The sequence below is a fragment of the Bombina bombina genome, chromosome 10 (genome assembly GCF_027579735.1).
Source record: "Bombina bombina isolate aBomBom1 chromosome 10, aBomBom1.pri, whole genome shotgun sequence".
NCBI lineage: Eukaryota > Metazoa > Chordata > Amphibia > Anura > Bombinatoridae > Bombina > Bombina bombina.
Window position 1 is genome coordinate 46,493,230 of NC_069508.1, and position 12,092 is coordinate 46,505,321.

At 40.7% G+C, this 12,092-nt stretch overlaps 1 protein-coding gene across 2 annotated transcripts in view; it reads left to right on the forward strand.

The window, feature by feature from the left end:
- The window catches only part of FNBP1L (formin binding protein 1 like), a 363,084-nt gene that overhangs the window by 280,408 nt on the left and 70,584 nt on the right, over positions 1 to 12,092 (forward strand). For both annotated transcript variants that reach the window (XM_053694033.1, XM_053694034.1), the window contains exon 9: positions 4,269 to 4,472. In XM_053694033.1, the coding sequence (XP_053550008.1) occupies positions 4,269 to 4,472 (204 nt within the window). The remainder of the gene's footprint in view (positions 1 to 4,268; positions 4,473 to 12,092) is intronic.

The following is a 12,092-nucleotide window of genomic DNA, read 5'->3' on the forward strand; positions in this document are numbered from 1 at the left end:
CTTCGGATTAGCTACGGCCCCGAGAATTTTTACAAAGGTTCTGGGCTCGCTTCTGGCGGTACTAAGACCTCGAGGCATAGCGGTGGCTCCGTACTTAGACGACATTCTGATTCAAGCGTCAAGTTTTCAAAATGCAAAGTCTCATACAGAGATAGTTCTAGCATTTCTGAGGTTGCATGGGTGGAAAGTGAACATGGAAAAGAGTTCTCTGTTACCACTCACAAGGGTTCCCTTTCTAGGGACTCTTATAGATTCTGTAGAGATGAAGATTTACCTGACGGAGTCCAGGTTATCAAAAATCCTAAATACTTGCCGTGTCCTTCATTCCATTCCAAGCCCATCAGTAGCTCAGTGCATGGAAGTAATCGGCTTAATGGTCGCGGCAATGGACATAGTGCCATTTGCGCGCCTGCATCTCAGACTGCTGCAATTATGCATGCTGAGTCAGTGGAATGGGGATTACTCAGATCTGTCCCCTTTACTAAATCTGGACCAGGAGACCAGAGATTCTCTTCTCTGGTGGTTGTCTCGGATTCATCTGTCCAAGGGAATGACTTTTCGCAGACCAGATTGGACGATTGTAACAACAGATGCCAGCCTTCTAGGCTGTGGCGCAGTCTGGAATTCCCTGAAGGCTCAGGGATCATGGACTCAGGAGGAGAAACTCCTTCCAATAAACATTCTGGAATTAAGAGCGATATTCAATGCTCTTCTAGCTTGGCCTCAGTTAGCAACACTGAGGTTCATCAGATTTCAGTCGGACAACATCACGACTGTGGCTTACATCAATCATCAAGGGGGAACCAGGAGTTCCCTAGCGATGTTAGAAGTCTCAAAGATAATTCGCTGGGCAGAGTCTCACTCTTGCCATCTGTCAGCGATCTACATCCCAGGCGTGGAGAACTGGGAGGCGGACTTTCTAAGCCGCCAGACCTTTCACCCGGGGGAGTGGGAACTTCACCCGGAGGTATTTGCTCAACTGATTCTTCGTTGGGGTGAACCGGAACTGGATCTCATGGCTTCTCGCCAGACCGCCAAGCTTCCTTGTTACGGATCCAGGTCCAGGGACCCGGGAGCGGTGCTGGTAGATGCACTAGCAGCCCCTTGGGTTTTCAACATGGCTTATGTGTTTCCACCGTTTCCGTTGCTGCCTCGTCTGATTGCCAGGATCAAACAGGAGAGAGCATCGGTGATTCTGATAGCGCCTGCGTGGCCACGCAGGACCTGGTATGCAGACCTAGTGGACATGTCGTCCTGTCCACCATGGTCTCTGCCTCTGAGGCAGGACCTTCTACTTCAGGGTCCTTTCAACCATCCAAGCCTAATTTCTCTGAGGCTGACTGCATGGAGATTGAACGCTTGATTCTATCAAAGCATGGTTTCTCGGAGTCGGTTATTGATACATTGATACAGGCTCGGAAACCGGTTACCAGAAAAATTTACCATAAGATATGGCGTAAATATTTACATTGGTGCGAATCCAAGAGTTACTCATGGAGTAAGGTTAGGATTCCTTGGATATTGTCTTTTCTACAAGAGGGTTTAGAAAAGGGTTTATCCGCTAGTTCGTTAAAGGGACAGATTTCTGCTCTGTCTATTCTTTTTCACAAACGTCTGGCAGAGAACCCAGACGTCCAGGCTTTTTGTCAGGCTTTGGCTAGGATTAAGCCTGTGTTTAAAACTGTTGCTCCCCCATGGAGCTTAAACTTGGTTCTTAAAGTTCTTCAGGGTGTTCCGTTTGAACCCTTTCATTCCATTGATATTAAGCTTTTATCTTGGAAAGTTCTGTTTTTAATGGCTATTTCCTCGGCTCGGAGAGTCTCTGAGTTATCTGCCTTACATTGTGACTCTCCTTATCTGATTTTTCATTCAGACAAGGTAGTTTTGCGTACTAAACCTGTGTTTTTACCTAAGGTTGTTTCTAATAGGAATATCAATCAGGAGATTGTTGTTCCATCATTATGTCCTAACCCTTCTTCAAAGAAGGAACTTCTTTTGCATAATCTGGACGTAGTCCGTGCCCTGAAGTTCTACTTACAGGCAAGTAAGGATTTTCGGCAAACTTCTTCTCTGTTTGTCGTTTATTCTGGACAGAGGAGAGGTCAAAAGGCTTCGGCCACCTCTCTCTTTTTGGCTTCGTAGCATAATACGTTTAGCCTATGAGACTGCTGGACAGCAGCCCCCTGAAAGAATTACAGCTCATTCCACTAGAGCTGTGGCTTCCACCTGGGCCTTTAAGAATGAGGCCTCTGTTGAACAGATTTGCAAGGCTGCAACTTGGTCTTCACTTCATACCTTTTCAAAATTTTACAAATTTGACACTTTTGCTTCTTCAGAGGCTGTTTTTGGGAGAAAGGTTCTACAGGCAGTGGTTCCTTCTGTTTAAAGTTCCTGCCTTGTCCCTCCCATCATCCGTGTACTTTAGCTTTGGTATTGGTATCCCATAAGTAATGGATGACCCGTGGACTGAACACACTTAACAAGAGAAAACATAATTTATGCTTACCTGATAAATTTATTTCTCTTGTAGTGTGTTCAGTCCACGGCCCGCCCTGTCTTTTTTTGAGGCAGTTCTAAATTTTAATTAAAACTCCAGTCACCACTGCACCCTATAGTTTCTCCTTTCTCGTCTTGTTTCGGTCGAATGACTGGATATGACATGTGAGGGGTGGAGCTATATAGCAGCTCTGCTTGGGTGATCCTCTTGCAACTTCCTGTTGGGAAGGAGAATATATCCCATAAGTAATGGATGACCCGTGGACTGAACACACTACAAGAGAAATAAATTTATCAGGTAAGCATAAATTATGTTATTTCATGGTGATGAGAGTCCACGAGACCCCACAATTGCTTTTTGGGTTAGTTTTTTTTTTTTGCTCTTATTTATTTTTCCTACCTAACTTTCTTGGCTATATGTTAGACTGAGGTACTGTGAGGGGATTTATAGAACCCTTGGAGTTTGGGAATCTTTGTCGTCTCCTAGTGGTAAAGAAGAGTAATTCCCAGGCGTAAATTGTTTTTTATGTAAATATTGAGTGTCACATGCTGAAACATTTAGCCATGCACAAGACTGTCACTTATATTCCTGAAGTACATAGTTACCATTAAATTTTGCCCAAATGCAGTTTGAAGCATATTGCAGTCTTGCTAAATAAGCCATTAAGATTAGCATTAAATCTGGCATTAATGAGAATTTAAATGTTGTTTTAGGCCAATACGTTTTATTTCTGCTTTGTATAAATAATTTTGTTCATTGTATTTAACCCTTAATGTGTCCCCATTTACTTTTTATACTAGCTGCACAGTATAAACTGTATGGGAAATTGCTCCTTTATGCTTATTTTAGTATATGAAAAGCTATTTTTTCTCATCGAAACTAAAACCAAGAATATGCCCGTTCAAATGGGCTGAGTCTGTGGGAACCCCTAGGTCTCCTTATATTTTCTCTAAAAATGTTTGAAATTGCTAATTCTTAAAACTGAAACTTTGAATTAGGAAAATATTATTCAGTCAAGTAGCTGATAAAAAAACAAAAAAAAACCCATTGTACTTCAAGCTCTGGAAACAACTTCCCATTTGGAGGTTGATTTGTGCTTCTGCCTCTCACATAGCTTTTCTAGAGAGAATACTGCAGTTTCAACTGGCAAAATCTGCTATTTCAAGTGACAGAATAAAGGTAAATGAGCTATTTGTACACTATGTATAGGTAAAATTCATATTTGAGAACACAATAAAGGGAAAAAAAATGATGGTACATTCTTCCTTTTAAACAGACATAGAATCCAAAAAATATTTTCTTTCATGATTCTAATTTACTTCTATTATCAAATTGTCTTTGTTTTCGTGTTATCCTTTGTTAAAAGCAGGAAGTTAAGTTCAGAAGTTTGCACGTGTTGTTGATTGTTATTCATTAGCATGAGCACTAGATGGCAGCACTATTTTCTGTCATATAAGGCTTCAAGCATGTGCACGCTACCGATCTAGATATCACTTCAACAAAGAATAACATGAGAGAGACACAAATTTGATATTAAATTGAAAACTTTTTTTTAAAATTGTATTCTCTATCTGAATCATGAATTTGGGTTTCATGTCCCTTTTAACTAAAAAGTAATTAACTCTTAGAAGTCTGTATAATCAGAAATAAGCCGCAATCATTCCCAGTAGTTTTACAATCTCTTTATTTTTAGTAGCTAATCAGACCAGCAAAACTAGTCAGGCGTGTCAGAATGAATTGTCACAACAAGTGCGCTTTCCTTTTAATACAGGATTCCCAGATTGTGGTGGACTGTTTTAAATCTGGCTTTGAGCCCCCTGGGGACTTCCCATTTGAAGACTACAGTCAGCATATTTACAGAACCGTTTCAGATGGAACTATCGGCACTCCTAAGTCGGAAGGAATAAGAGTAGAACAGAAAATGACAGTCGGGAAAGCGAAGGGCAAGCTCTGGCCTTTTGGGAAGAAACCTAAGGTTAGTAAACACACTTAACTACTTATATCCTTCAGTGTAGTATTATCAAGTACCCAGGTGGGGGCAGTGTAATACTTTGCAATATTTCTAACATTTTCTGTTTATAAACGTTACCTAAGCTACACAAACCACAAATTAATTGTATAGTTTTGAGATGAATTAAAGTATATTTTTTGCAACATACATATACAAAAATTAACTTTAGTTTCATATTGGCGTACATTTTTGCTAGGTGGTGTGTAAAATAAGCCTGCTGGTGTGCCCATGAAATAGGTCATGGAGATATCATGGTCATCAGTAAATACAATGTGCTTTCTGTGCTGTTGACAGCCTTAGGATATGGAACGTCATACTAAAAAGAAAAAAAAAAACTCATAAAGGGGTTTTTTTTTTTTTTTTTAAAAGTTGTTGATTTGTCTAGTTTTTTGTTTTTTTTTGCCTGACAAATATGAAATAGTTGTTAAGATTTGAACAAACACAGCATTAACACTTGGGTATTTCCTTCTAATGCTGATAGGCTCAGGGCTACTTCCTGCTGATATTCATTGGCTGATGGGTATAATAAGCCTTTGTACCAATGATCTTTTGCCGAAGTACCTATCAGCCAATGAATATCAGCAGGAAGTACATAGGTGATACTGCTATATTAGTCTCAATAATATGGAAACACATTTTAAAGTGATGGTAAAGTTAGCTTAATGTCGATCAACTATAGCATTATTTGTGTCAAATTTAAGTTTCATTCATCAGTTTCTAGATATTCTATTAATAATAAAGTTATCTTTAGAAAGTAATTTAGAAACGTTCCCAAATTCAACACGTATAATTTTTTTTTCTCTCGATAACGTTTTTTGGAAGCCAATTGAAATTCTGGCCATTAGGCGACCGTCACTCAACGTCATCCGCCCCCTTAATCATCAGTGCATGCATTAGTTAATTTTTCTAAACATTGAAAACCACCTGTGCTCCCGTTTTGCGCATGTGTATACCAGCTAGGAATCCTAATGACAATTAGCGCATGCGAAGTAGAAAATACGGATTGGGCGATTATCGCATGCGCAGTCAAAAGAAGCATCGGCGAGTAGCGCATGGGCTTTTGAATTCTGACTCGTGAACGCGCATTTGAGAGACGTGGAGAGTGGGTGGGACCTCTGAAGACGTCACAACTTGAAGAACACGGAAGTAGGGCTTGGGAGGAGTCGGGAGCCAAACGCTAGGGAATTTGAAATAAAGATTTTTTTGGGAAACTATATTTCTAATCGCAAAAATAACTTAGCGACTACATGAAGGTGATATTGATAAATGCTGGTTGTCTTCATAGCAGCATAACTTTACCTTAACTTTAAGTCTCAATTTTTAGGCAAATAAATAAGTAAATATATAACAAGCAGCTGCTATAATACAGTTAAAAGGTCTCATTTAGTATTTTATGCCAAAATTAACATGAAGTGTACGTTGTCAATGGCGGTCTCATCACTAACACGTGCTCTAATGGCAAGTATGTACAGGAAGTGCTTTTCAAAAACTTTTTTTTTCTTTTCAGTAGTATGCTATAGTGCTTTAACTCTTGCTATTATGGTATTTGGCTGGAAAATTAGCACAATAAAGTTATTGTATGCTTTTTTTCTTTATAAATAGTAAGCATTAAATATTTCAGTGTATCACTTTAAAGTCAGAATCCTATGCCTATACCTGTAATACCACTTTCTCCACTAGAGGGAGTCGTGTTCTCTCTTTGAGATCAGTAACTCATCTGATGAAGTGTGTTATTGGCTGCAGAAACACATCAACTTCTCAGATTTGCAATTTTGCTCATGCCCTGAAATTTATGGTAAACTCTTACATTCATACTCTAAACTCTTTATTTTCTTTCTTTGGTATATCTCTACACTACAAATACTTTATAGGAGTAAGATAAAAGCCTGATTTTTTTAATTGCTGCTTACATTGCAAGTTTTAAAGCAATTTGATTTACATTTCGTTAATTAAATTTCTCTCTTATTTTGGAATGCAAAGCATTTCCTTTTTTTTATTATATTAAACATCCAAAGCAGTCAGACACCTGTATTAAATTATTCTGCTTCATTAGCAAAACACAGGTCATGGGCCAAGCTCAAATTTGTGGTTTCAGGGTGTTCAAGACACTCTACCAAACAGTAACGCACTATTTGTAGTCTGTTCTCCATATTACACCATAGATAACCATTTTTACATTATGAAGGGGAAAACAAACCCCAAACTCTGCAAGTCAACTCATGGATCTCAACTCTATAATCTTTCTGAAACCTCTATTAAAAATAAACCAAAATGTGACAAATGATAGCTCCTGTGAAGGTTTAAAATGGCAGATTTTGATTGGCCGTGAGAGTGCCGATATAGAACTAATTAATGGGAGCACTCTTTAAATGGGCACTAGAGATAATAGTGGGTCTGACACTTTCAAACTAAATTTGTTTTATTAAACTTTAGGGCTGCAACTAACTATTATTTTCATAATCGATTAATCGGACGATTATTTTTTCGATTAATCGACTAATCGGATAAAAAGAGAATCAATAATACTTTTCTATGTTTTAAATAAAATCCACATGATGAGTGTTACAAATATAAACTTCAGACTAAAACTTTACATTAACACAACCGTTTCTTCAATTTTTAAGCAGCAGAGCACAGTTTTATAATCAAACAAAACAAAACCACAAACTGTTTGAAAAGAGGTAGAACTAGAAAGAGTTAGACCAGTGATTTTTAACCTTTTTTTTTGCCGTGGCACTTTTCTTCTGTTATGTGTGATCAGTCCACGGGTCATCATTACTTCTGGAATATAACTCCTCCCCAACAGGAAATGCAAGAGGATTCACCCAGCAGAGCTGATATAGCTCCTCCCCTCTACGTCAGTCCCAGTCATTCTCTTGCACCCAACGACTAGATAGGATGTGTGAGAGGACTATGGTGATTATACTTAGTTTTTATGACTTCAATCAAAAGTTTGTTATTTTACAATAGCACCGGAGCGTGTTATTACTTCTCTGGCAGAGTTTGAAGAAGAATCTACCAGAGTTTTTTACTATGATTTTAACCGGAGTAGTTAAGATCATATTGCTGTTCTCGGCCATCTGAGGGAGGTAAAGGCTTCAGATCAGGGGACAGCGGGCAGATGAATCTGCATTGAGGTATGTAGCAGTTTTTATTTTCTGAATGGAATTGATGAGAAAATCCTGCTATACCGTTATAATGACATGTATGTATACACTTCAGTATTCTGGGAATGGTATTTCACCGGAACTACTCTGTTAAAGGTCACTAATCCTTTTAATAAATATTATCATGTTAAACGTTTTTGCTGGAATGTAGAATCGTTTACATTGCTGAGGTACTGAGTGAATATATGTTTGGGCATTATTTTCCACTTGGCAGTTGTCTGCTTTAAATTGTGACAGTTTCGTTTCTCCTCACTGCTGTGTGTGAGAGGGAGGGGCCGTTTTTGGCGCTCTTTTGCTACGCATCAAAAATTTCCAGTCAGCTACTATTATATTTCTTGCATGATCCGGTTCACTGACAGATCTCAGGGGTCTTCAAACTTCTTTGAAGGGAGGTACATTCTCTCAGCAGAGCTGTGAGAATTTTATATTGACTGTGAATAAAAACGTTACTCTATAATTTTTTATGTCAAATTTAGTTATTGTTATTTACTAATGGGAACAAACCTTTGCTAAAAGTTGGGTTATTTTAAAGTTGATGCTATAACTGTTTTTCAGTTCATTATCTCAACTGTCATTTAATCGTTTAAGTACCTCTTTGAGGCACAGTACGTTTTTGCTAAAAAAGATTATAACCAGGTTGCAAGTTATTGCTAGTGTGTTAAACATGTCTGACTCAGAGGAAGATATCTGTGTCATTTGTTCCAATGCCAAGGTGGAGCCCAATAGAAATTTATGTACTAACTGTATTGATGCTACTTTAAATAAAAGTCAATCTGTACAATGTGAACAAATTTCACCAAACTGCGAGGGGAGAGTTATGCCGACTAACTCGCCTCACGCGGCAGTACCTGCATCTCCCGCCCGGGAGGTGCGTGATATTATGGCGCCTAATACATCTGGGCGGCCATTACAGATAACATTACATGATATGGCTACTGTTATGACTGAAGTTTTGTCTAAATTACCAGAACTAAGAGGCAAGCGTGATCACTCTGGGGTGAGAACAGAGTGCGCTGACAATACTAGGGCCATGTCTGATACTGCGTCACAGCTTGCAGAGCATGAGGACGGAGAGCTTCATTCTGTGGGTGACGGTTCTGATCCAAACAGATTGGATTCAGATATTTCAAATTTTAAATTTAAATTGGAGAACCTCCGTGTATTACTAGGGGAGGTCTTAGCAGCTCTCAATGATTGTAACACCGTTGCAATACCAGAGAAACTGTGTAGGTTGGATAAATACTTTGCGGTACCGGCGAGTACTGACGTTTTTCCTATACCTAAGAGATTAACTGAAATTGTTACTAAGGAGTGGGATAGACCCGGTGTGCCGTTCTCACCCCCTCCAATATTTAGAAAGATGTTTCCAATAGACGCCACCACTCGGGACTTATGGCAAACGGTCCCTAAGGTGGAGGGAGCAGTTTCTACTTTAGCTAAGCGTACCACTATCCCGGTGGAGGATAGCTGTGCTTTTTCAGATCCAATGGATAAAAAATTAGAGGGTTACCTTAAGAAAATGTTTGTTCAACAAGGTTTTATATTGCAACCCCTTGCATGTATCGCGCCGATTACGGCTGCGGCAGCATTTTGGATTGAGTCTCTGGAAGAGAACCTTAGTTCATCTACGCTAGACGATATTATGGACAGGCTTAGAGTCCTTAAACTAGCTAATTCATTCATTTCGGAGGCCGTAGTACATTTAACCAAACTTACGGCTAAGAACTCTGGATTCGCCATACAGGCACGTAGAGCACTGTGGCTAAAATCCTGGTCAGCTGATGTTACTTCTAAGTCCAAATTACTTAATATACCTTTCAAGGGGCAGTCTTTATTTGGGCCCGGTTTGAAAGAAATTATCGCTGACATTACAGGAGGTAAGGGCCACGCCCTACCTCAAGACAAAGCCAAAGCTAAGGCTAGACAGTCTAATTTTCGTCCCTTTCGGAATTTCAAAACAGGAGCAGCGTCAACCTCCACTGCACCAAAACAGGAAGGAGCTGTTGCTCGTTACAGGCAAGGCTGGAAACCTAACCAGTCCTGGAATAAGGGCAAACAGGCCAGGAAACCTGCTGCTGCCCCAAAGACAGCATGAATCGAGAGCCCCCGATCCGGGACCGGATCTAGTGGGGGGCAGACTTTCTCTCTTCGCCCAGGCCTGGGCAAGAGATGTTCAGGATCCCTGGGCGCTGGAGATCATATCTCAGGGATACCTTCTAGACTTCAAATTATCTCCACCAAAAGGGAGATTTCATCTGTCAAGGTTGTCAACAAACCAGATAAAGAAAAAAAGCGTTTCTACGCTGTGTACAAGATCTGTTATTAATGGGAGTGATCCATCCAGTTCCACGGTCGGAACAAGGACAAGGGTTCTACTCAAACCTGTTTGTGGTTCCCAAAAAAGAGGGAACTTTCAGGCCAATCTTAGATTTAAAGATTCTAAACAAATTCCTAAGAGTTCCATCGTTCAAAATGGAAACTATTCGGACAATCTTACCTATGATCCAAAGGGGTCAGTACATGACCACAGTGGATTTAAAAGATGCTTACCTTCACATACCGATTCACAAAGATCATCAACGGTATCTACGGTTTGCCTTCCTAGACAGGCACTACCAGTTTGTAGCTCTTCCATTCGGATTGGCTACGGCCCCAAGAATCTTCACAAAGGTTCTGGGTGCCCTTCTAGCGGTACTAAGACCGCGAGGGATTTCGGTAGCTCCGTACCTAGACGACATTCTAATACAAGCTTCAAGCTTTCAAACTGCCAAGTCTCATACAGAGTTAGTTCTGGCATTTCTAAGGTCGCATGGATGGAAAGTGAACGAAAAGAAGAGTTCTCTTTTTCCTCTCACAAGAGTTCCATTCTTGGGGACTCTTATAGATTCTGTAGAAATGAAGATTTACCTGACAGAAGACAGGTTAACAAAGCTTCAAGATGCATGCCGTGTCCTTCATTCCATTCAACACCCGTCAGTAGCTCATTGCATGGAGGTGATCGGCTTAATGGTAGCGGCAATGGACATAGTACCTTTTGCACGCCTACACCTCAGACCGCTGCAATTGTGCATGCTAAGTCAGTGGAATGGGGATTACTCAGATTTGTCCCCTACCCTGAATCTGAATCAAGAGACCAGAAATTCTCTTCTATGGTGGCTTTATCGGCCACACCTGTCCAGGGGGATGCCATTCAGCAGGCCAGACTGGACAATCGTAACAACAGACGCCAGCCTGCTAGGTTGGGGCGCTGTCTGGAATTCTCTGAAGACTCAGGGATTATGGAATCAGGAGGAGAGTCTCCTTCCAATAAACATTCTGGAATTGAGGGCAGTTCTCAATGCCCTTCTGGCTTGGCCCCAATTAACAACTCAGGGGTTCATCAGGTTTCAGTCGGACAATATCACGACTGTAGCTTACATCAACCATCAGGGAGGGACAAGAAGCTCCCTAGCAATGATGGAAGTATCAAAGATAATTCGCTGGGCAGAGTCTCACTCTTGCCATCTGTCAGCAATCCACATCCCGGGAGTGGAGAACTGGGAGGCGGATTTCTTGAGTCGCCAGACTTTTCATCCGGGAGAGTGGGAACTTCATCCGGAGATCTTTGCCCAAATACTTCGACGTTGGGGCAAACCAGAGATAGATCTCATGGCGTCTCGCCAGAACGCCAAACTTCCTCACTACGGGTCCAGATCCAGGGATCCGGGAGCGGTTCTGATAGATGCTTTGACAGCACCTTGGAACTTCGGGATGGCTTATGTGTTTCCACCCTTCCCGCTGCTTCCTCGATTGATTGCGAAAATCAAACAGGAGAGAGCATCAGTGATTCTAATAGCGCCTGCATGGCCACGCAGGACTTGGTATGCAGATCTAGTGGACATGTCATCCTGTCCACCTTGGTCTCTACCTCTAAGACAGGACCTTCTGATACAGGGTCCATTCAAACATCAAAATCTAACTTCTCTGAAACTGACTGCTTGGAAATTGAACGCTTGATTTTATCAAAGCGTGGTTTTTCTGAGTCGGTTATTGATACCCTGATCCAGGCTAGGAAGCCTGTTACCAGAAAGATTTACCATAAAATATGGCGCAAATACCTATACTGGTGCGAATCCAAACGTTACTCCTGGAGTAAGGTTAGGATTCCTAGGATATTGTCTTTTCTACAAGAAGGTTTAGAAAAGGGTTTATCGGCTAGTTCTTTAAAGGGACAGATTTCAGCTCTGTCCATCTTGTTACACAGGCGTCTGTCAGAAAATCCAGACGTCCAGGCCTTTTGTCAGGCTTTAGCTAGGATCAAGCCTGTGTTTAAAGCCGTTGCTCCGCCATGGAGTTTAAACTTAGTTCTTAACGTTTTACAAGGTGTTCCATTTGAACCCCTTCATTCCATTGATATAAAATTGTTATCTTGGAAAGT